The sequence below is a fragment of the Polypterus senegalus genome, chromosome 14, assembly GCF_016835505.1.
Source record: "Polypterus senegalus isolate Bchr_013 chromosome 14, ASM1683550v1, whole genome shotgun sequence".
Lineage (NCBI taxonomy): Eukaryota > Metazoa > Chordata > Cladistia > Polypteriformes > Polypteridae > Polypterus > Polypterus senegalus.
Window position 1 is genome coordinate 141,909,271 of NC_053167.1, and position 26,746 is coordinate 141,936,016.

The following is a 26,746-nucleotide window of genomic DNA, read 5'->3' on the forward strand; positions in this document are numbered from 1 at the left end:
AGAAAGGTAACGTCTTGTCAAGACGGGAAGGTTTCTTTTAGAACTATCCAACCCATAGACATTATAGATAGACGCCGCATTCACTGTGTTTCCCAGTCGACACGATACGTCAGCCCTATTGCGAGTGGCAAAAGTGCCATTTAAACTAATACAGGTAGACGTGGAAACTGGGTTTTCTGATGAAAAAACAATAACGTTTAAAACTGTATCTTTTACATATTTGGCGAATCGTTTAAATGCAATTATTTATATCCATTTATACACTAATAATGGCAATTATTAAATAATAATTATTATTATTAAATAATTCCTCCCATATAAGTAACATTTCTCGGACTGCCTTCTTCCATCTCTGAAACATTTCTAGACTTCGTCCTGTTCTTACCCAACACAGTAGTGAAGTATTGGTTAATGCCCGAGTCACCTCACGTATAGATTACTGTAATGTTATTCTATCTGGCATCCCACAAAAACGTATCCATCGCTTACAACTTCTTCAAAATTCTGCTGCCACGATAATAACCTGCTGTTCTAAATCTACTGAACATATTTCACCTACTCTCTCTCAACTTCACTGGCTCCCTGTTAACTACAGAATCCATCCATCCCGCTATATCCTAACTACAGGGTCACAGGGCCAATACAAAATCCCGCTCTGAACATTTAAAGCTCTCCACAGCCTCACTGATCTCCTCCAGACTGACACTCCTCTCACTCACTGAGATCCTGTAATTTGAGAGGATTCAGTCTGGCAATGCGGTGCAGCCTTAGTTTGTGGAAGACAGACACAGCTAAAGACATGAGCATGAAATGATGGTTGTCAGTTTCAAACTGTGTTTCCTCGATGTGCTCCTTCAGAAAAAACATCATCAAGTTTGAGAAATGTTAACAGCTAACAACAATCTACATGGTTAGTGACTAAATACGTTTAGCCAAAACGGTGTTTGGAGGCTCACTTGAGCAATTAATGCATAGCTTTGCTAGCTTAGCCTGGCCTAGCTAAAGTTATGATTATAAAACAGGATTATCTAATGGCCAAATATAACCAAAACAATTGTTCAACCTTACCTATATAATGTAACCCCCCAGGATCTGGTTTGGAGCGTACAGCGGTTTGTACAATCCCAAGCTGCACACGCGTGAGGCATCTTATCCATTACTTCACTCCACAGCAGTGCCACTCGCATATGACGTACGATTCTGCTCATCATGAGGCGTCTAGTTATTCTATGTCTATGATCCAACCCGCTATATCCTAACTATAGGGTCACAGGGGTCTGCTGTCTGCTGCTTGTTTTCGGCAGGAAACAAACCCTGGGTAGGGCGCGTACACCCACACCAACACCCCATACACACAACAGGGACAATTTAGAATCGCCAATGCACCTAACCTGCATGTCTTTGAACTGTGGGAGGAAACCACACAGACACGGGGAGAACATGCAAACTCCACGCAGGACACGGGTCTCCTAACTGCGAGGCAGCAGCGCTACCCACTGCGCCACCGTGCCGCCCTTCTTTTAGAACTACTCTTCGTATTTATTATGTAATCCAAATGTTATCACGATGAAATTATTCACAGTACTTATTATGCAAATCAGGTGTTGTCAAGATTTACAAAAGATTTCGACATTTTGTAATTTTGAAGGTGGGAGGTACAGTAAAATTAATGCTTTGGAATAATACAGAATTGTTTTGCTGTGATAAAGTCTTTTTTATTTAAGACAAGGACAGCATTGAGGTTGACTGAAAGATATCAGTAGTTTGCTTTCTTTACGATGGAAATGTGAACTATGAAAGTTGGTTTATTCTTATTTTGTTTATAAAAATTCCACATTCTTGGATGGAAATGTTCCAAGAAAACACTCAGCCTGACAAAATTCAAAACAGCATCTGGTTATTATTTAGACACAGTGGAAGGACTTCCCTTGTCGCATAGTCCTACACTTGGGACGGATCTTCTATGAAACTAATAAAGCTTAAGCTTCAGGACCCCAAATCCTGGAGGGGCCGCAGCAATAAACGTAGTCCACATCACTTAAAAATGTTGAGTATTTACTACATGTGAAGTGTTTTCGCAAATCCCTATATGAAGTGTATGAAGTGATAACACTTAAAAAAAACTGGTGATTTGTCGGGGAACACTGAAGGAGAAAGACCTCGTTGCTGGCTGCGAAGGGGCCCCCACAGCAATTCCAGCTTCAGGGCACTAAAACTGTGGGTCTGCCACTGCTTACACTCCAGGTCCCATCAGGTCTTGCCTCCTTCACATGTTTGACATGCATTACATCAACTTCTGTATGGACATTGTAGTTCCAGTAAGAACAGTACGCTGCTATGCTAACAACAAGCCATGGGTTACAGGTGACATCAAGGCCTTTTGAACCAGAAGAAAAGGACTTTTAAAGGTGGTGATCAGCATGAGCTCAAGTGCGTGCAGAAGGAACTCCGAGTCCAGCTCAGGGCGGCGAAAGAGCAGTACAGGAGAAAGCTGGAGCAGAAGTTGCAGAATAACAGCATGAAGGAAGTGTGGGATGGGATGAAGATTATCACTGGCTGCAGCTCGAAGCGGGGTGCCGCCATCGAGACAGGCGTGGAGAAAGCAAACCAACTGAACAACTTCTTTAATAGGTTTGATCACAGTAACCCACTCTCACCTCGGAGTACTGCATCCTCCAACCATCCTTCTGCTGATAACAGCACAGGTGAGACATCCCCACCCACAATTACAGCAGCCCAGGTGAGCAGAGAGCTGAAGACTTCGTGCCAGCAAAGCAGCGGGTCCAAATGGAGTATCGCCACGATTGCTGAAGACCTGTGCATTGGAACTGGGGAGTCCTCTACAGCACATCTTCAACCTGAGCCTGGAACAAGGGAGAGTCCAGAGGCATTGGAAAACATCTTGTATCACCCCAGTCCCAAAGGTATCACGTCCTAGTGAGCTGAATGACTTCCGGCCTGTCGCTCTGACGTCACATCTGATGAAGACCATGGAGCGGCTGCTGCTTCACCACCTGAGGCCACAGGTCCGCCACGCCCTCGACCCTCTGCAGTTCGCATACCAGGAGAAGGTGGGAGCGGAGGATGCCATCATCTATATGCTACACCGATCCCTCTCCCACTTGGACAGAGGCAGTGGTGCTGTAAGAATTATGTTTTTGGACTTCTCTAGCGCCTTCAACACCATCCAACCTCTGCTCCTTAGAGACAAGCTGACTGAGATGGGAGTAGACTCACACCTGGTGGCATGGATTGTGGACTATCTTACAGACAGACCTCAATATGTGCGTCTTGGGAACTGCAGGTCTGCCATTGTGTCAGCAATACAGGGCGCCGGGGACTGTACTTTCTCGGTCCTGTTCAATCTATATACATCAGACTTCCAATATGACTCGGAGTCCTGCCACGTGCAAAAGTTCACTGATGACACTGCTATTGTGGGCTGCATCAGGAGTGGGCAGGAGGAGGAGTACAGAAAGTTAATCAAAGACTTTGTTAAATGGTGCGACTCAAACCACTTACACCTTAACACCAGCAAGACCAAGGAGCTGGTGGTGGATTTTAGGAGGCCCAGGCCCCTCATGGACCCTGTGATCATCAGAGGTGACTGTGCAGAGGGTGCAGACCTTTAAATATCTGGGAGTGCAGCTGGATGATAAATTGGACTGGACTGCCAATACTGATGCTCTGTAAGAGAGGTCAGAGACGACTATACTTTCTGAGAAGGTTGGCATCCTTCAACATCTGCAATAAGATGCTGCAGATGTTCTACCAGACGGTTGTGGCGAGTGCCCTCTTCTACACGGGTGGTGTGCTGGGATGGCAGCATAAGGATGAAAGACGCCTCACGCCTGGACAAACTTGTTAAGAAGGCAGGCTGTATTGTAGGAGTAAAGTTGGACAGTTTAACATCTGTGGCAGAGCGACGGGCACTAAGCAAACTCCTGTCAATCATGAAGAATCCACTGCATCCACTGAACAGGATCATCTCCAGACAGAGGAGTAGCTTCAGTGACAGACTGCTGTCACTGTCCTGCTCCACTGACAGACTGAAGAGATCGTTCCTCCCCACACTATGCAACTCTTCAATTCCACCCGGGGGAGTAAATGCTAACATTAATTTTATTTTCATTTTTTTTCATTTTTATTACTATTTAATTTAATACTGTTTCTTTGTATCAGTATACTGCTGCTGGATTATGTGAATTTCCCCTTGGGATTAATAAAGTATCTATCTATCTATCTATCTGATTCAAGACTACAGGGGTTGAATTATGAAGAAAGATTAAAAGAGCTGAGCCTTTACAGTTTAAGCAAAAGAATATTAAGAGGAGACATGACTGAAGTGTTCAAAATTATGAAGTGAATTAATACAGTGGATCAAGACGGTTATTTTAAAATGAGTTCATCAAGAACTCGGGGACACAGTTGGAAACTTGTTAATGGTAGACTTGGTGGAAAAAAAACCAGGAGATCTCACACCACAACAGCAACCTGCATTAAGCCTACTTTTGTTAGGCTAAGTATTCTAGTCTGTTCTTTACAAGATGAACACAGTAATGGAGTTTGAACTGTAACAGTAAAATATGCTTACATTCTGGATCCATTCCTTTACAGAGGCATGTGGGATAAATCTGACAACCACCTACACAAAGGAGCAAAGAGAAATGTATAAGGTCAACCCGTCATCGGGTATAGCAGGTGCAGACACTTTCTTCTCGTATGGCAGACACCAGTTCTTGGTATGCTTGGTTGTCTGTGTCAATGGAGAATATGGTGCCTGAGATCCACAGTGTCTGAATGTGTCGTTCTTTATGAAGTGCATGTGCAGTGTGCCTTCCCCAGACCTTAATGCCATTGAGAACTTGTGGTCAATCCTCAAGAGGCGAGTGGACAAACAAAAACCCACAAATTCTGATTTTGCAAGAATGGGCAGCTGCCATCAGTCAGGATTGGGCCCAGAAGTTGATTGCCAGCATGCCAGGGTGAACTGCAGATTTCTTGAAAAAGAAAGAAGGGCCAACACTGCAAATATTGCATAAACTTCATGGAATTGTCAATCAAAGCCTTTGAAACATATGAAATGTTTGTAATTCGACTTCAGTGTACCATAAAAACATCTGACAAAAAAGATCTAAAAATGCTGAAGCAGGGAACTTTGTGAAAACCAAAGCTCGGGTCATTCTCCAAACGTTTGGCCACGACTGTACTTTGAAGGTTTTGTTCATTGCAGATCATGTGGGTATAATTGTAGTGTACCCGTTAAGTTTCTTGAATTGTATAAATACTTGTATTTTTACTGTATATGTTTGTTTTACCGTAACACAATATCGAGGAAGTGTTGCTATAACATGCTGCATGGTTGTTGTGGGTGTGTTTCCAGAGGTCACGCATTGTGACACCATTGGTACGACACTCTAAAGAGCCGGTGCCACATATCTTAGGCGTGCAAGACTGTGAATATAAATAAGACGAGTTAGTGTGTGTGTTTGCTTGTGACTTATTGCTGTTCTCTGCTTGGACCAGCAGTTTGAATTAGCATTTGGGTTTTAGATTTGTGATCCTCTCTGTATTAGTCTACTGTCTCACTAGGCATTAATGTGTCAAAAATGGCGGTTTGTAATACTGGGGCACCACAGGGCTCTGTCCTGTCTCTCTCTTCAGGTTCACCCTTCACACAGCAAGCTTCCAGTGCCATACCAGCATCTTGCCACCTGGAAAACTTCTCAGATTACTCCTCCATCACAGACTGCATAGGTTCACATAATGAGCCAACGCGACTGGTCTGACAACACAGTGCAGTTAAACAAAGCACGCTGACCGTTCTAAAGGAAACTCAGGTCTTTTGATGTGTGCAGTAAGCTGCTGGAAACGGTCCATGAGTCTGTAGTGGCCAGCGTGTCGTTCTACACTGCAGTCTCCTGAGTAGCAGCCATACCACATGGTCATCCACCTGAAATTGTCTGGCCAGCAATTGGAAGGGAGACCATCTAGGAAAAGCTTGGGTTGCTGTTGGAAAAGGTGTTGGTGAGACCAGCAGGGTTAGGCGGTTTTAGAGGGGGTGGGCAACAGGGGCCAGTGCCCCTGTGCTGAAGAGATAAAATTTGAATTAACTACTTACGGTGATGTTCTGTGCCCCCATGAAAAAACACTGGCCCCACCCTGGCCCCCCTGGTAAATTTGGTGCAGCGCAAAAAAGGCCTACTTTCTCTCGCCATTGGTGCATGTACACTTGACACTCACCGTACATGCGCACTCGGACCGACCAAGGAGCCTTAATTGCTTGCGACACAAGCAGCCAGCCTTTATTGAACATGAATAATAATAACGACGTAGTATTGTAACAACTCGAGATTAACATCAAACTATGTAACATCAACATTCAATAGCAATTGTCTGAAAAGTGCACTTAATGCAGAAAACCTAACAATGAAATACACAAAATTTCACAATTCTCTTACGAAACAGAGTAAGAAAAAAATGAATTTGCAGAGACATCGGGTTAAAGTGACTCAGTTCAGGCTCTTGAGGGTAAAAATTTGTCCACAATTTAAATTTCATAACAGACCAGAATCCTGTCGAGGATTTAAAAAATTCTAAACATCGGGCCGCCGGCTGGCTTTTAGTTTCACCTTTACAGATAACCATTTAAACAGCCATCGATTTTTACTGTACAACTAACTTTCAAGGTGAAAAATGTACTACGTGGCACTTACCAAACAATAACAAAATGGCAAGAATCCCCAAGATACTGCAAAAAAAACACAGCTAAATTACTAAGTAAACTGTTTAACGTAAAATTGATAGCATTAACTTGAAATCTTCGGATCACAATAAACACGACGACGTTATAGTTACGTCACAGCGCAAAGAACAATAGTAACTGTATAATAAGTAACGCTCTGTCTAGGCGTCCGAAAGTCGGACTCCAAATTTCATTCTAAGAATTATTTTGAGGTTAATATAGCAAAGGAAAACTGTTCAGCTTCTGGAAAATTCTCGTCTGTTTTCATCTGGGCCTATTTCAAGAATGGGCCTAATGCTGCAGCATCAATAGCACCCACCTTAATCCGGCCCTGTTTCTAATTATATGGTTACAGACTGTGCCCTTCATTATTTTTGGGACAAATACACTGTCCCTTGATTTACCCCTCTGCCCTACAGTTCAGAAATTACAAATCAAACAATTCAGATATAATTAAAAGTTCACATTGCAGGCTTTAATTTAAAGGGATCTGCACACATCAGTCACAAAATGGAGAAATGACATCAATTTTTCAACATGTCCCCACAAAAATACTGTACAGGGCTATTCAAATTAAAAAAAAAAGTTCTCAAAGATTTATTTCAAACAAACTGTACAAGACAGAAACACATTCCACACATCACTGCAGAGAGGAAAGTTCAAATTTTAGTCCTGTGGTCCTTGAGGTTGCATGCACTCAACATAAGCACCATGTGTAGCGCGACAAACATCAAAACGGTAGACCATTTCGTGCCACACACGAGTCAACTGGTCCCTAAGTTACTGAATTCACAGCTTCCTCATTTCCATGTGACAAATATTGAAGATTAGCGGGCATAGGTGGAACAAACACTCTTTCTTTAATGTACCCCCATAAATAAAAACCACAGGGGGTAAGGTCTGGAGATCAGGGAGGCCAGAGACGATGTTGTCCACCTCTTCCAATCCATCATCCTGGAATGGTGACATTCAGGTAAACCAAGTGGAAACGCTACTATACTGTAAACGAGAAGCAGCGCTTGGTGGCATTCACTGGTACAGTACTTTTAGGTGGGCTTTTAAACTTTGAACTTTCCTCTATCCAGGGATGTATGGAATGTGTTTCTAACTTATACAGTTTGCTTGAAATACATTTTTGAAATCTGCTCTTTCATCTTGAGTAGCCCTGTATTTGAGACAATTGGCGTCACAGGTGTTTATGATTACTTAGGTGGGTTTTATTGCTTTATTAGTGCAGGCGTAAGATACCTCGGCTTGCTTCTACATACAGAGACTATCTTTGGAGTCTGTAGGTGCCATTGTTCAACATGAGGACAAGGGATGTGCCAATGAAACTCAAATAAGCCATTATGTGAGGCATTGATGACACTTTATGATGACCAAAATCAACCGTTTGGATTATCATTAAGAAGAAAGAACACACTGGTAAGCTCAGTAATCACAAAGGGACTGGTAGGCCAAGGAAGATCTCCACTGCTGAGGACAGAAGAAGGATCAATATGGCAAAGACAAAGGCCCAAATGATTGGCGGACAGATCAGAAACAGTCTTCAGGGAGCTAATGTGGACGTGTCAGAGATAACTATCAGCAGAAGACCTCATGAACACGCATACAGAGGACACACTGCAAGATGCAAAACACAAAAACCAGGATGGCCAGATTACAGTTTGTGAAAAAGGACTTAAAAGAGCCTGCAAAGTTCTGGAAAAAAAAAGTCTTTTGGACTGACGAGATAAAGATGAACCTGATTAAAGTGACGGCAAGAGCAAAGTGTGGAGATGAAGAGGAACTGCCAAAGATACAAAACAGACCACCTCATAAACATGGTGGTGCTGGTGGTGTTGAAGCAGACTGACACGGGCACCCTTAGCCCAAATAAAGGCACTCGGAGACTCAGAACTGACAGCAGAATTAAGATTTATTGGATGGTACGTATACAGACTCACTTAAGATGGCACAATGAGCCCCCAGCAATGGGCACCTTTTTTTTTTATTACGATTTTTATCATTTAAGCCATTATTCTTCCTCATCTGACTTATGGCATTTCATTGCTCCAGTTCTGCCTCTAATCAATTCCACCAATAATTCTTAGTCGAGGGGTGTCAAACCCCGCTCTGTTCATCTTATCTGTTTTATAAGGGCTATACAGGCTCTGTGCTCACTTGGTTTAGTTCTTATTTATCAAATCGACTCCAATATGTACAGAAATGTGCTGACAGGACTCCATCATTATTCACAGAAGTTCAATATGGTGTCCCGCAGGGCTCAGTACTCGGACCTTTACTGTTTTCACTTTACATGCTTCCACTGGGATCTCTCATTAGGAAGCATAATGTTAATTTTCACTGGTATGCAGATGACACCCAGTTATACCTTTCATTTAGATCAAATAAAGTTTCTCCGATGTTGTCTTTAATTAGTTGTGTTAGTGAATTAAAGGACTGGATGGATGAGAACTACTTGTCTTTAAACACAGATAAAACAGAGATGTTAATTGTTGGAGGGAATGACGTTGATCACAACAATATTCTGTCATCATTTAACTCAGCTGGAATCACCATTAATTTTATTGAATCAGCATGAAATCATGGAGTTCTCTTTGACTCTAGCATGTCATTTAAAGCACATATTACAAAGTTGTCCAAATCAGGTTTCTTCCATCTTAAAAATGTTAGGAAATTAAGGCGCTTTCTAAATAAACAGGATGCCATTCTGCTTCAGATTCCAAGGATTAATAAAATAACAGTGGGAGGTCAAGCTTTTAGTTACAGGACCCCTAAACTGTGGAGTGGTCTGCCTGCTACTATAAGAGATGCCCCTTCGGTCTCAACTTTTAAATCCCGGCTAAAGACTCACGACTTCAGTTTAGCATATCCTGACTAGAGCTGCTGATTAACTGTACAGACTGCATCTCTGTTGTCAGCCATTAGCACTAAAACATAAGTAACATGACAGTTAGAATTTGATACTAACCCTCATCTAATCCGTTTCTCTTCTCGGTACTCAAATGTGGCACTTGGTACCACAGCCCACCTGCCAAGTTGTTGTGCCTGCCTATGGTAAAGTCATCCCTGATGGAGGATCGCTGGAATCATGGGAAAGAGAGTTCCTTTCATCGGATTGGCTGGCCCAGCGCTGTGGAATGGCAAAATGGAGGAGTCAGCGTGATGGATGAGGTCTCCAGGACTCTAAACAAATCCAAATCATATTATGTGATGTCATCCACTGTTAAATTCTGCTAAGTACTTCTAAAATTTTTATTTTTATACTGTATTGAGGATTTGTTCTGTTCTGTGTATTGTATTGACCCCCTTGTTTTTGACACCCACTGCACGCCCAACCTACCTGGTAAGGGGTCTCTCTTTGAACTGCCTTTCCTGAGGTTTCTTCCATTTTTTCCCTACAAGGGTTTTTTTGGGAGATTTTCCTCGTCTTCTTAGAGAGTCAAGGCTGGGGGGCTGTCAAGAAGCAGGGCCTGTTAAAGCCCATTGCGGCATTCCTTGTGTGACTTTGGGCTATACAAAAATAAATTGTATTGTACTGTAATTGTATTCTCTCTCGTTCTGTACTCTCTCAGGGCTTTCTACCACGATTTACAACCAAAGAGTTCACATTCCCATCTCTAAGCGAGGGGCCTATTCTTTGGCTCTCTAGCACGTCTGACCTTTGGCTTATGAAAAACCTGGTGTTTTCTGGCTCATACAAAATAATAAAGAATATGTAGGCTTAAGTGGTTTTAATCCTAACTCTTACACCTTATAGAATTAATAATAGAATTTTTTGTATTTTGTATTATGGCTAGGGCATGTATGGCTGCCACAGGTCCTGGCACACTTCTCTTTATTGATGATGGAACTGCAGACGGCACAGTGAATTCTGAGGTGCGTAGAAAAATCTGATCTGCCCAAGGCCCAGGAAATGCCTCCAAACTCACTGAACGGCTCTTCATCCTAAAACAAGATACAGGTGCGTCTCAAAAAATTTGAATATCATTGAAAAGTTAATTTATTTCAGTAATTCAATTCAAAAAGTGAAACTATATATATTATATAGTTTCATTACACACAGACTGAAGCATTTATTTCTTTTCATTTTGCTGATTGTGGCTTATAGTAAATAAAAACCCAAAATTCAGTATCGCAGAAAATTAGTGTGAATAAGTTCAATATTGTTGAGTCCTGGTGTCCCACTCCACTCAGCTAATTTACCTAAAACACCTGCAAAGGGGTCCCGAGCCTTTAAGTGGTCTCTCAGTCTGGTCCAGTAGGCCACATAATCATCGGGAAGACTGCTGACATGAGAGTTGACCAGAAGACAGTCATTGAGACCATCCACAAGGAGGGAAAGCCACAAACGGTCACTGCTAAAGACACTGGCTGTTCACAGAGTGCTGCATCCAACATATTAATGGAAAGTTGAGTGGAAGTAAAAAATGTGACAGCAGAAAAAGTTGCACAAGCAACAGGGATAAGCACAGCCTTGAGAGGACTGGGAAGAATTTGGAGGAGATTCCCAAGGATTGGACTGTGGCTGATGTCAGTGCTTCAAGAGCCACCACACACAGACGTGTCCGGGACGTGGGCTACAATGGTCACAGCTTTCCTTGTGTCAGGCCGCTCCTGAACCAGAGACAGCGTCAGAAGCGTCTCACCTGGGCTAAGGAGAAATCTAACTGGACTGTTAACAGCTCAGTGGTCCAAAGTCCTCTTTTCAGATGAAAGTAACTTTTGCATTTCATTTGGAAATCAAAGTCTGGAGGAAGATTGCAGATGTACAGAATCCAAGTTCCTTGAGGGTCCGGTGTAAAGTTTCCACAGTCAGTGATGATTTGGGAAGCCATGTCATTTGCTGGTGTTGGTCCACTGTGTTTTATCAAGTCCAAAGTCAGCACAGCCGTCTACTAGGACATTTGAGAGCACTTCATGCTTCCCTCTGCTGACGAGCTTTATGGAGATGCCGATTTCATTTTCCAGCAGGACGGCACCTACCCACACTGCCAAAGGTACCAACACCTGGTTTAATGACCACTGTGCTTGATTGGCCAGCAAACTCACCTGACCTAAACCCCATAGAGACTCTATCAAGAGGAAGACGAGAGACACCAGAGCCGACAATGCAGATGAGCTGAAGGCTGCCATCAAAGCATCCTAGGCTTCTATAACACCTCAGCAGATACCACAGGCTGATCGCCACCATGCCACGCCACACTAATGCAGTTATTTATGCAAAAGGAGCCCCGACCGAGTATTGGGTGCCTACATACATGGACATACTTTTCAGTAGGCCAACATTACTGTATTAAAAATCATTTTTTATTGGATTTATGTAATATTGTAATTTTCTGAGAAACTGAAAATTGAGTTTTCATTACCTGTAGGCCATACAATCAGCAAAATGAAAAGAAATAAACGCTTGAAATATATCACTCTGTGTGTGATAAATCTATAAAAGATACGAGTTTCACGTTTTGAATTGAGTAACTGAAATAAATTGACTTTTTGATGATATTCTAATTTATTGAGATGTACCTATAATGATCCAAACAGACTACCATGGCAACACAGGAGTTTGTCAAAGCTAAAAAATGGAAAATTCTGGAATGCCCAAGCTAGTCATCCGATTTAAATCCATTTGAGTGGGTCTCCATTTGCTGAAGAGAACACTCAAGGGGACAAGCCTCTTAATCCTTTTATTGCCTATTTTCTAAATGTTGCTTGGCTTTTCTCTAAATTTAAAGAAATCCAGTGCTTCAGTCTGATGGCATTTATTTGTATAAGTGGTCAAAAGAAACTGAACAAGTTAAATTATATAAACTGATGAGTAGAATACAATATCTTTACAGTGCTTTTGACAGCTGGAGCAACCAATTCGTGAACCAGAAATAAAACAAATCTAACAGAACCTGTAGTAAAACTAGTGTGTATTTATCTACAAAAGGACATGAACAAACACCATATCGCAAACAGCATCACAAAGTGTTTAAGGATGTGAATGAATGCTTGCTATAAAGGTAATATATAACTAAAGATAAACGTAATAAACATCGTGTAGACATTAGTTAATCGCTTAGAGGAGTCAAGAGTCATAAGGAAGTGAGCAACACTCACTTAGAGGAAGGAGAGAAGAAACTGCTTAGTTGATATATTCATGGGTTCATTTCGGCCAGTGCTTGATTGAAAACATAATGGACCTTCATTAGAATCTGAAGCTGTGTTGGGTGACATTGTGTCTGAGGTTTGGGGATGCCTACTACTGGTTCCACTATACACAAAACAAGACGGCATTGTGGCACAACACTATGAATTTTTTTAATTTATCAAAATGTCTGTTATTTTCCCAGACCTCAACATTTGTGGATTGAGAGCATCACATCCTCAATGCTAACTCTCTACACAGGTACGCTACAGGCTTATGTGACTTACTGTGTAACCAGACGCAGCTCCATTCTCATCATTACAGTAGCTGGTGATACCATTATCATAAGCCTGATTACTATCAATGAATGAAACCAGCCTCCCAACTTACTCAGTGGTACCAGCAAAACTAAGGAGTTGGGCATAGACCTCAGAAAGAACAAGGAAGAAGCTCCCGGCATAGGGGAAGTGGTTTAAAGATGGTGATCAACTTTAAATCTCTTGAAGTGACCGCCGCTGATGAATTGTAGTGGGCACCACAGATTTCATCTCTTGTCTAAAAGGATCACCAGCACCTCTGCTTCCCGAGATGTCCAACGACTGCTCACATTTCTCCATCTGTTCTCAGACTTCTACAGGTGCACAGAGGAGTCCATCCTTACTGGCAGCATCACATCCTGGTGTGGTAAGACACCTGCTCAGCTCAAGAATGTAAAGCACTGCAGAGGATGATGAAGGAGGCACAGAATATGACCAGCACCCAGATACCTTCGGATCAGAACATATACAAGATTTGCTGACATACAAATGGAAACAGGATTATTAAAGAGCACAGCCATCCTGCAGAGCTGGTTTTCTCACTCCTCCATTCTGGTCCAACGGCACTCACGGCAGTAGCCGAAGACAGTCTCTACCTACAAATTATAAGGTTACTGACCAGCCAATGAAAAGAATTCAAATACTGCAACATAACAAAAAGGGTATATAAAGATATAAAACTTAAATACGTATTGTATAGAATTGGAAATACACTCTCCGGCCACTTTATTAGGTACACATCTTCAACTGCCTTTTAACACAAATATATAATCAGCCAATCAGAGGGTGGCAACTCAATGGATTTAGGCTTGTAGATATGACTGTCAAGACGAGCTGCTGCAGTTCAAACATCAGAATGACAAAGAAAGGCAATTAAAGTGACTTTGAATCGGGCATGATTGTTGGTTTCAGAAACTCCTGATCTACTGGGATTTTCACACACAACCACCTTTAGGGTTTACAGAGAGGTCTGAAAAAGGAAAAACATCCAGTGTCGTCTACTCTTTATATGTTTTGGCAGACACTGTGTATGACATATCTACGAGCTGCTTCTTGCAACTGAGTAGGGCTGACCAAGCACAAGCGATACCTGGTAGTAAACACTTAATAATCAGACTGTGATTTAGACTTAAAAAAAAAAAGAATAAAAATGATTTATATATAGCACAGTGCAGAATTGGGAAGGTGATTAAAGTGACTTTGAATGTGGCATGGTTGTTGGTGCCAGATGAGCTGGTCCGAGTATTTCAGAATCTGCTGATCCGCAGGGATTTTCACGCACAGCCATCTTTAGGGTTTACAGAGAATGGTCTGAAAAAGGGAAAATATCAGTGAGCGGCAGTCCTCTGGACAAAAATGCCTTGCTGATGCCAGAGGATGAATGGCCAGACTGATTTAATCTGATAGAAAGGCAACAGCGACTCAAATAAGCACTCAATACAAGCGAGGTATGCAGAAGAGCATCTCTGAACACACAACACGTCGAAGCTTGAAGCAGTTGGGCTACAGCAGCAGGAGATCACACCAGGTGACACTCCTGTCAGCTAAGAACAAGCAACAAAGGGTACAATTCACATGGGCTCACCAAAATTGAGCAACAGAAAATTGAAAAAAGGTCACCTGGTCTGGCAAGTCAATTTCTGCTGCAACATTTGGATGGTAGGCTCAGAATTTGGCGTCAAGCAACATGAAAGCAGGGATCCATTCTGCTGTGTATCAACAGCCTGGTGGTGTTACAGTGTGGGAGAGATTTTCTTAGCACACTTTGGGCTCCTTAGTACCAATTGACCACCATGTTAAATGCCACAGCCTACCTGAGTGTTGTTGCTGACCATGTCCATCCTTTAATAACCACAGTGTACCCATCTTCCAGAAGAATAATGCCACATGTCACAAAGCTCAATTTACATTCAAATTATTATGTTTTACTCTTTTTTAATATGGTTAATTACATGCTGTAATGTAAAATAATTAGTTCTATTATGCATATGTAACAATTCCCATGAAAACAACAATCTCTTTCTTGAACATGACAATGAGGTCACTGGACTCAAATGACCTCCACAGTCACCAGATCTCACTCCAGTAGAGCACCTTTAGGATGCAGTGGAACAGGAGATTTGCATCATGGATGTGCAACCAACAATTCTGCAGCAACTGTGTGATGCCATCATGTCAATATGGACCACAACACCTAAGCAATGTTTCCAGTACCTCGTTGAATCTTCACCATGAAGAATTGCGGCGGTTCTGAAAGCAAAAGGGGGTCCGACCCGGTACTAGCAAGGTGTACCTGATGAAGTGGCTGGTGAGTGTATGTGTTGCATGCTTGTGTAACTTTTTTTCTTTTGTATTTCATTTTGCTCAACTGTTCTAAAGAGACATGCAAGTACAAATTTAACCGAAACTGAGGTCACATGACAATAAACTTCACTTGAAATAATAACCAATAATCCTTAATGACCTTATAAATTCCTATCCCTAGATAACATTACCAGTTTGTTTTGAATTTGTGTTTATCGCATTGTGGAAAACAATGTTACCATGGCACCATCTTAAATAGGGGCATTGAAATGACGTCACAGATTGGACATCCTGCTATGACATGGTGGCAACAATAACAGATCAGCTGGAACGTGCATTAACCTCTAATTAGGCAGTGGGTTGGGGTTTGTAATTACTTCCATAATGTGCATGGCGCACTGTTTCAAAACCACTCATCTATAGCATCACTATCGTAGGTGCATCTCATGTTTCCTAGGAATAATATGGTAGGTAATACTTTAAAAAAAGGGAGGTTAATTGGAAAAAAAATAAACCTGGTTAGGAACGATGGTTTGTGAAAAACTCTAACAAAACTAACTCTTATAAAATCCATCCAGACACCTGGATAGGCACCTAAAAAGAGGACATTTCAAGGGAAATCCGGACATATGGTAACCCCATTCACGAGGCCTCTTCTGGCTATTTAAGTTGGCTGATCCTCTGGCTAGGAAGCTGGATACCTCTGGGTTCACGGCTCTTGAGGCTGACCCTCCAATTAGCTGTGAACCCCCACCCCCCAGTCTCACTGAGATGGCACAGGTGAGGTGGTCAACCAGCTGAGGGGAGGAAAGGCTGCAGGGATCTGTGGTATCCGCAGTGAACTTCTCCAGGCTGGTGGTAAGGCTGTCCTCCTGGCATTGCAAGCAATCTTTGCTTCCATTTGGGAGACTGGCCTCATCCCAACTGACTGAAAAACGGGACTTGTCGTCCCTATCTGGAAAGGGAAGGGCGATTGCCTGGATTGCAGCAACTACAGGGGGATAACGCTGCTCTCGGTGCCAGGTAAGGTCCTTCCTAGGTTCGTCCTCAATAGAATCCGTGATCACTTGCTCACCTATCAGCACCCGGAACAGTCTGGTTTTATGCCTAAGAAGTCTACCATCGACCGCTTCCTGGCACTGAGGGTTCCCATAGAGCGCAAACGTGAATATCGGCAGAGTTTCTTTGCAGCCTTTGTCTATTTTCATAAAGCGTTGATCGAGCTGCCCTGTGGGACATCCTGAGGGTTCACAGGATTCCCTCGCGGTTGCTGGATATCACGGCCGGCCTGTACACTGTTTTTTTCCAGTTGATTCTGGGGTCAGTCAGCGGGGTGTTCTGCTCCTACTCTGTTCAGCGATTGTATGGACTGGGTGTTGGGCAAGGTCGTGGGGTCCAGCGGATGTGGGGCATCTGTTGGTAAAGAAAGATTCACAGATCTTGACTTTGCCGACGATGCTGTGATCTTCGCGGAGTCAATGGAGGCTGTGATCGGGGCACTCGAGAGGCTGAGTGAGGAGTCCGAGTGTCTGGGCTTATGAGGGTTTTGATAAAAACCAAGAGCCAGGCCTTACCTCCCTGGGCACGGCCCTCAGCGGAGTGTCGGTCTATAGAGAGAGTGTCAACTTCGTTGAGAGATTTACTTACCTTGGCAGTGACATTCATGTCTCTGGTGACTCTTCCTGTGAAGTCAGTAGATGGATTGGGAGAGCAGGGGGAGTCATGAGGTCGCTGGAAAAGGGGTGTGTGGCCCTCCTGATATCTATGCAAAAGGTTCCCGTCTTGCTATATGGTTGCAAGATATGGACGTTATCTAATGACCTGAGACGAAGGCTGGACTCCTTTGGTACTGTGTATCTCTGGAGAATCCTTGGGTACCGCTGGTTTGACTTTGTGTTGCTCATGGAGTCTCGAATGAGGCACATTACCTGCATTGTGAGGGAGCGTCAGTTACGGCACTACGGCTATGTGGCGCATTTCCTCGAGGGTGATCCAGCTCGTAAGATCCTCACTGTTGGGGTCCCGAGTGGCTGGACCAGGCCAAGGGGTCGCCCACATAACACCTGGCTGCGGCAGATAGAGGGTCATTTCCAGAGGGTGGCACTGGACTGTGTGTTTGCCTGGGGGGTTGCCAACTAGGATCCCGAGTTGTTTCGTCGTGTAGTGGGTGCAGCAACACACTGTACCAGTGCATGCTCCCCGACCTGACATGAGAAGACTCAGGAGCTAAAGGTCATATTGTTGCTGCGAGAATTGCTATTTCTGGTTAGATTTACTGTTTTATTTTGTGATTCTTTTATCTTGCCTATTTTCTTGGATTCTGCCTACAAACTGGAATTTTGGTACTGCTGGGAGGAATAATGTGGATTCCGTTCAGGCTGTGGAATAGCAGACCAGCTCTTTACCCTCATGAGGACTCCAAAGGTGGTAAAGACAAAATGACAAAACACCTGCTTTATCCAAGTCAGTGCCGTAACCAAACAAATACAGTCACAATTGTAAAGTTAACTGTGGGTTTATTTCTGTTCATTGAAAAGCAGGTTTTAATTTGGGAATGGCTTTTGCTCCTCGTCTCACACCTCCGTTCAGATATTTTTAACTGTGCATTTTTGAGACTACTAATTATGTGGTTGTCACACGACTGGAAGGGCCAGAGTGTATAAAGATTATGACTTGTGAAAGGCCTCTTGTTTGTGAAATTTTAAGATTAATCTGCCTGTCTCTGCATTATGCTTCTTCTGCACATTACTTCCTTTATATTATTCCATGATTATGTACTCAAAATCCAGCATTTCATGCTTAACATTATCTTGATAAATAAACACGGTTCTCCTTTTTTATCACAGTTTCCACCGTCACAACACACATAGACCAAGATTTTAGATTTGTCTACAATGTTAGTGTACTCCTAAAGAAGACGAGAAAGTTGCAAGCTTCAGGTCATGGTCAGCTGGCAGGAGCACAACAGCTTTACCGGACATCTTTATTATACGTAAAGGGTGTCCAGCTCTGATCCTGGAGGCCTGCAGTGGCTACTGGTTCAAATTCATGATGCTTTCGTAATTAGTGACCAGTTTCTGCTGTTAACGGACTTCTTTTCCCTTCATAAAACTCTGTCCTCTGGATTGCTTCTTTTATCTCTAAATGGCAGCCAAACAAAAATGAGACGTGAATTGAGCCGACAGATGACCAGCCAAGTCATGGCCTCACACTCCAACCAGTTTCTTAATTACAAGTCAATGCTTGTTGTTAAAGGATAAGTTTGGTATTTTACAAGACAAAGTTATTTCTTCACAAATACAGTAAATGCATAGTACATCTGTCAGGCCAAATCGTGTTCTAAAGTTAAGCATTTTCCATAATTAAAAAAATAAAAATAAATAAAAATACATAGCCAGTCCTGCCATTTTATAGTGGAGCCTTATAGGGCATAGGAGATACAGAAAACAAAATCCCAAAAGAAAAAAAAAAAAAAAACTTACGGAATACGTCAAGCTAAGACAGTTGTTAAGTACTGATCCACACCTTGCAATTACAGGCACATACATTGTTAAATAGCTTATTCAGGTCATTTTTTTTTAACAAAAATAACACCAATGTTAAGAGATTCAGTCACTTTAGAAGCAGACCAGCTGTGTACACCATCTCTGTGTTTATCTTCTTCTGGGATGAGACTAAAGGATTATTAGGAACACCTGTTCAATTTCTCATGAATGCAATTATCTAATCAACCAATCACATGGCAGTTGCTTCAATGCATTTAGGGGTGTGGTCCTGGTCAAGAAAATCTCCTGAACTCCAAACTGAATGTCAGAATGGCAAAGAAAGGTGATTTAAGCAATTTGGAGCGTGGCATGGTTGTTGGTGCAGACGGGCCGGTCTGAGTATTTCACAATCTGCTCACTTACTGGGATTTTCACGCACAACCATTTCTAGGGTTTACAAAGAATGGTGTGAAAAGGGAAAAACATCCAGTATGCGGCAGTCCTGTGGCGAAAATGCCTTGTTGATGCTAGAGGTCAGAGGAGAATGGGCCGACTGATTCAAGCTGATAGAAGAGCAACTTTGACTGAAATAACCACTCGTTACAACCGAGGTATGCAGCAAAGCATTTGTGAAGCCACAACACGAACCACCTTGAGGCAGATGGGCTACAACAGCAGAAGACCCCACCGGGTACCACTCATCTCCACTACAAATAGGAAAAAGAGGCTACAATTTGCAAGAGCTCACCAAAATTGGACAGTTGAAGGTTGGAAAAATGTTGCCTGGTCTGATGAGTCTCGATTTCTGTTGAGACATTCAAATGGTGGAGTCAGAATGTGGCGTAAACAGAATGAGAACATGGATCCATCATGCCTTGTTACCACTGTGCAGGCTGGTGGTGGTGGTGTAATGGTGTGGGGGATGTTTTCTTGGCACACTTTAGGCCCCTTAGTGCCAATTGGGCATCGTTTAAATGCCACGGGCTACCTGAGCATTGTTTCTGACCATGTCCATCCCTTCATGACCACCATGTACCCATCCTCTGACGGCTTCTTCCAGCAGGATAATGCACCATGTCACAAAGCTCGAATCATTTCAAATTGGTTTCTTGAACATGACAATGAGTTCACTGTACTAAAATGGCCCCCACAGTCACTAGATTTCAACCCAATAGAGCATCTTTGGGATGTGGTGGAACGGGAGCTTCGTGCCCTGGATGTGCATCCCACAAATCTCCATCAACTGCAAGATGCTATCCTATCAATATGGGCCAACATTTCTAAAGAATGCTTTCAGCACCTTGTTGAATCAATGCCACGTAGAATTAAGGCAGTTCTGAAGGCGAGAGGGGGTCAAACACCGTATTAGTATGGTGGTCCTAATAATCCTTTAGGTGGGTGTAATAAACTATTTGCCCCCTTCCTGATTTCTTATTCTTTTGCAGGTTTGTCACACAAAATGTTTCTGATCATCAAACACATTTAACCATTAGTCAAATATAACACAAGTAAACACAAAATGCAGTTTTAAAATGATGGTTTTTATTATTTAGGGAGAAAATAAATCCAAACCTACATGGCCCTGTGTGAAAAAGTAATTGCCCCCTGAACCTAATAACTGGTTGGGCCACCCTTAGCAGCAATAACTGCAATCAAGCGTTTGCGATAACTTGCAATGAGTCTTTTACAGCGCTCTGGAGGAATTTTGGCCCACTCATCTTTGCAGAATTGTTGTAATTCAGCTTTATTTGAGGGTTTTCTAGCATGAACCGCCTTTTTAAGGTCATGCCATAGCATCTCAATTGGATTCAGGTCAGGACTTTGACTAGGCCACTCCAAAGTCTTCATTTTGTTTTTCTTCAGCCATTCAGAGGTGGATTTGCTGGTGTGTTTTGGGTCATTGTCCTGTTGCAGCACCCAAGATCGCTTCAGCTTGAGTTGACGAACAGATGGCCGGACATTCTCCTTCAGGATTTTTTGGTAGACAGTAGAATTCATGGTTCCATCTATCACAGCAAGCCTTCCAGGTGCTGAAGCAGCAAAATAACCCCAGACCATCACACTACCACCACCATATTTTACTGTTGGTATGATGTTCTTTTTCTGAAATGCTGTGTTCCTTTTACGCCAGATGTAACGGGACATTTGCCTTCCAAAAAGTTCAACTTTTGTCTCATCAGTCCACAAGGTATTTTCCCAAAAGTCTTGGCAATCATTGAGATGTTTCTTAGCAAAATTGAGACGAGCCCTAATGTTCTTTTAACAGTGGTTTGCGTCTTGGAAATCTGCCATGCAGGCCGTTTTTGCCCAGTCTCTTTCTTATGGTGGAGTTGTGAACACTGAACTTAATTGAGGCAAGTGAGGCCTGCAGTTCTTTAGACGTTGTCCTGGGGTCTTGTATGACCTCTCGGATGAGTCGTCTCTGCGCTCTTGGGGTCATTTTGGTCGGCCGGCCACTCCTGGGAAGGTTCACCACTGTTCCATGTTTTTGCCATTTGTGGATAATGGCTCTCACTGTGGTTCACTGGAGTCCCAAAGCTTTAGAAATGGCTTTATAACCTTTACCAGACTGATAGATCTCAATTACTTCTGTTCTCATTTGTTCCTGAATTTCTTTGGATCTTGGCATGATGTCTAGCTTTTGAGGGGCTTTTGGTCTACTTCTCTGTGTCAGGCAGCTCCTATTGAAGTGATTTCTTGATTGAAACAGGTGTGGCTGTAATCAGGAAATTGAACTCAGGTGGGATACACCACAGTTAGGTTATTTTTAACAAGGGGGCAATTACTTTTTCACACTGGGTCATGTAGGTTTGGATATTTTTTCTCCCTAAATAATAAAAACCATCATTTAAAAACTGCATTTTGTGTTTACTTGTGTTATATTTGACTAATGGTTAAATGTGTTTGATGATCAGAAACATTTTGTGTGACAAACATGCAAAAGAATAAGAAATCAGGAAGGGGGCAAATAGTTTTTCACACCACTGTGTGTGTGTGTGTGTATATATATATATATATATATATATATATATATATATATTTTAATATTACACACACACGCACACACTTGCTTTGCTCACCCTCCCCCCCAACCGACCGCTCGCCACTTTACGTCTCTGCCGCTTGCGTTGTGAAGGGAGGGGCTGAACGGACGCAAAGGAGATGCAGACGGATCAGCTGCTGGCTTGCAGATGATGCTACTGTGCTGTGTGATCTGCATGTTGCGCTGCGCGTCAATCATTTAAAAGCCTGTACAGCAGCTGTCCTTTTGTCTCACGGGGCATTGAAGTGTCTCCGAGAAATTGTAAGTAGGGCGTGACGTGCAAGTAGTCTCACGGGACGTCAAAGTGCCTCTCCGAGATGATCTCGGCTCAAAGTTTTTTTTTTTATATAATAAGATATATTTTTTCATTTATAGAAAAAATGTACTTTAAAACACAATTTCAATGAGCAAATGCATAAATATGACAGACATTCAAAGTTTCCGCATTTTCATTGGAAACAAAGGCAGGAGGAGTAGAAATTGGGCATTAAAAAGTTGGTACGTTGCTAGGAAAATTACATCGCAAAGGAAGGTGACTATGTAGAAAGGTGATGCAATTTGTTTTTGAAATCCTTAATAAACAGAGTTTAAAAAAAAAAAGTGCAGAAACGGCTTGAACGCCCCTCTTACTAGGATTGTGAAGAAATAACTGATTTGAAAAATACCAAACGTATCCTTGAATTAAACCTGCTATTTAATACTGTGGCTTGTTGGTGCCACACCAGACTTTCCCTAAACTGTTCATTTTCGTTTTTCTAAGAGCACCATCAAACTGTTGATCAGCTCAGGTTCACATAACATTACTACGAACTTCACCTTTCTTTAATTTCAGATATTGTATGAAGGACACAGGTTAGCTGCCCACCCATGTGTTGGTTCATTTTCTATGTCAGTATTATTTGGCTGCTAATTAAGATAAAAATAATAAAATTTAGTATATCTGTGTCTTACACAGCAAGTCAATTTAAACTAAAAGGTTAATTAGCAGCAAACACTGGTCATTTATTGATTAGAATAAAAACCTGAAGGTCTGGAGTTGGACACCCCTGTTCTATATTAATATATTTATTTGGCTGCCGCCTTTATCCAAAGCGACTTACAACATCTGTGATACAATTAGTTACGTTTCTTTTCTTTATCCAATTAGAACACAGGTGGGTGAAGTGACTTGCTCGGGGTCACAGTGTCAGAGATAGGATTTGAACCCACAATCTGAGGGGTGGAAGTCCAGAGCCTTAACCGCTGCACCACACTGCCTGCTTATTCTAAGTGTTCACCCATTAAGTTACAGATTACCAAAAAGGTACAGGATTTTTTTTTTTTTATTATTATTATATGCTTGACTGACCTTTATGTAAATTGAAGGGCAGTGTCCCACTCTTGATGACTGTTGTCTCCCCGTCCACTTGATTTGAGTGACCCTGAGACACATTTCTTGCAGCCAAACAGTCTGCCTTGTCTTCTAATTTCTCCAGAGCCTCTGTGCTTTTCTCTGAAAAAAGATTTACAGATGGAGAGATGATTACGGTTCTTTCAGTGCTATTCACAAGTGCAAGGTGTTTCAGCCTTAAGGTAACGCTAACACGGGGCTCATTCACAGAGTGTTTCTAATAGGAGTCTGTTTCTCCAACAACTCAAGTCCTGGCCAGATTAAAGTAACATTTTAGGTTTTTCTGTGACATTATCTTGCCACTTCCAGCCCATTATTTCATTACAGGGTCAGATGGTAGCAGAAGCCAAATATGCCAAAGGCGACTCCTTAATGGATAAGATACAATATGTCTCAGCAGTGCTGCTCCAAGCCAAACTGGGGCCCTAAGTGGAATCTTCTGGTGCCCTCACCTCCCTCAATCCACTACAATAGTCTTTCTTATAACAGCTTTAATTTGAAAAATAGATATAAATCTCTCTATTATAAAAAAAAAATCTTGAGACATGACTATTGCCATAAGATGTTTTCAAGTCACGACCTCCTCTCACCATTTTCGGTTCACAGCCCATGCCTGCGCTCCTCTCACCTTTCATTGGTGTGAATGCTTTTCTCAGACTCTCAGCTCTTTATAAAATTTAAATTTTCCTAAGTCTTCCCAATAAAGACAGACGTATTCTGTCCAAATCATATTGAAGAATTTCATCCCGTACGGTTATCAAGAGAAGAAATGATTACATGGGCAATCCTAGCATCAAGAAACGATGAAGTCAAATGAATTAACATGAAAATTGTCGATTGGTTACATGTAGTGCTGTGCGGTATACCAGTTCATACCGAAAACCGGTTTTTATTTTTGTTATGATGTGGATTTTTCTGAAACCACAACACCAGTGTAAATAGCCTAAACAACATTTAGATTGTGGTGCAGTAGGAAACTGTTTAAGGGGGACCTTTTTCACTGCTACACCGCTAAATACGCATGCAACGGAGTACGTGCATTAGAGGAGGTATTGAGCGGTGAAAATGGACAGAGAACACTCTGAAACTGAAGCTGTAGCAGATGATAAAGTTGAACACGATGACACAGGAGAACCTTTGCCGAAAAAAGGAGCCGTGTCTGTTGTCTGGAGATATTTTGGTTTTAAAAGGTCAGATGTGGACCAAACAACTATTTACTGCAAATGCCTTCGAGCTAAAGTTGTCAACATGAGCAATTTGCTGCACCACCTTAGCCGCAAACATGCTTTGGAGTACCATGAACGTATGGAACTAAGATTTGCACCCTCCACATCCTCGGGTAATACTAAAAAAGCGAGAGGACATACAAGTCAGATGTCACTTGTAGACGCATTTGCTGGTGGTACTGCCTACGACAAATAAAGCAAGCGGTGGATCGAAATAACCAACGCCATTACAATCCATATAGCTGATGTGTCAATGGACAGAGACTGTTAATGTTAACAGAAAGTGTAGTTGGTTTACAAAAAATATTTACTCTTTATTCCTTTTCTAAGACATGTTCAGTACTTTTGACAAGCACCTCTGGATATTTTACTAAGTCTAAATGCCTCTTTGAATGGTTGAAAGTAGGTTGTCAAAATGATAGTTTAAGTTGTTTGTAAAATTTGTTCAATAAAAAAAGTTCTATATTTTGGCTACTACTGTCATGCAGTGTGATTCCTTCTCTGCATTAGTGCCCCCCTCCTTGAAAACTATCACTTTAAGGGGCCATGCAAACCTGCATTAATACTTGTGTGCACATTAAAAAGATTTTTTTGTACAATGTACAATTCTGATGACAGTCGAATAGGTTATTCTTAGCCAGTCTACTGCAGTAATTGCAGTGGAAAATGTGGTTAACAGCCAGTCGTGCATGGGGAAAAAAATACCTTCGAATTTGAAAATTTTGAAAAATACCATGACGTTGAATTTTGGTCATACAGCCCAGCACTACTGTACACGTGTGCCAGCACTCTATGAAGAGCCCTATACAAAAAAATGAATAAAGTTAAACTGAAAGTAGAGCTGTGGTGGGGTGGCGCCCTGTGTTGGCTGGGATTGGCTCCAGCAGACCCCGTGTTAAGATTTAGCGGGTCGGAAGATGACTGACTGACTGAAAGTGGAGTGTAAAATGAGCGGCATATAAATTTATAAATATATTGCATGTCCTTATTTGTAATGTTAAAGAGACAGGAATAATACATTTTATTTATATAGTGCCTTTCCCATGCTCTAACCCCTACAGTTTCATAAATGAGGTGTTGTGATGTAAGATTTAGCATATAACTTGATAAATGTTTTGTATGTCTTTATTTGTAACTTAGGCAACTTAGTTTACGACTAAGTTTCTTTGTAATTTTACGACAGGATTTGGGGGATGTGTCTTAACCAGTTTCTTTGCTATAGTCTCTCTCTCATGCCCCACACAAAGCCAGGTTAGCTTAACAAAAGGGTTTTTTGGGATGGAGTTGTTAAGATGTTCTATTTCCCCCATTGGTCTGAGGTATGGCTGTTTGGAATTGGCTCGTCTCAGAGGCCTTTAAGTACCATGATGTCCTACTGGCTGTAAGGGTTGGGCAGAACATCTATAAATGTATGTGCTTAACCTCACATTCTCTCTCTTGCTAACCTGTGATGATGTAGAAGTATCTTTCTCTTGTTAACAACTGATGAAGACCATCACACTATGAACTGACAAGAACAGCACAATGAAGAGCACAGCTTCAGCCATATTGAGACAGGCTTGAGGCCTGTTCTGAAGAAAGCTGAGCACCAATGATGCCTTAACTAGAGACATTTAAAGTAACTACAAGTCTGTGTGCCACCTGAGTTACACATCATCATTTTATCAGGTTGTATGGTTGCCAATATTCAAATGTACTTTGCATTTTGTTATTATTTATGAATATTATCAGTAATACATTATTTTATGTGTAACTTAACTCCTGCTTGTCTTTTTACTACATTTAATTGCCCGAGGTTAAAGATATAGAAGGTAAGGTGGGGAGAAGTTATATACAGTGATAAGTCTGTGAGATTAGGCATTCTAAGACTACATATTAATAATACAATAGGGGAAAGTAGAGCAATCAATATATATATGCACATTCCAGGGCACGAAGCTCCCGTTCCACCACATCCCAAAGATGCTCTGTTGGGTTGAGATCTGGTGACTGTGGGGGCCATTTTAGTACCGTGAACTCATTGTCATGTTCAAGAAACCAATTTGAAATGATTCGAGCTTTGTGACATGGTGCATTATCCTGCTGGAAGTAGCCATCAGA

The 26,746-nt window shown here is 42.0% G+C and overlaps 1 protein-coding gene across 2 annotated transcripts in view; it reads right to left on the reverse strand.

Annotated features, from left to right (window-relative positions):
* Positions 1 to 26,746, reverse strand: part of si:dkey-86e18.1 (uncharacterized protein LOC557342 homolog) — a 93,502-nt gene that overhangs the window by 39,435 nt on the left and 27,321 nt on the right. For both annotated transcript variants that reach the window (XM_039734983.1, XM_039734982.1), the window contains one exon: positions 23,379 to 23,522. In XM_039734983.1, coding sequence (XP_039590917.1) covers positions 23,379 to 23,462 — 84 coding nt within the window. In that variant the 5' untranslated portion in view covers positions 23,463 to 23,522. The remainder of the gene's footprint in view (positions 1 to 23,378; positions 23,523 to 26,746) is intronic.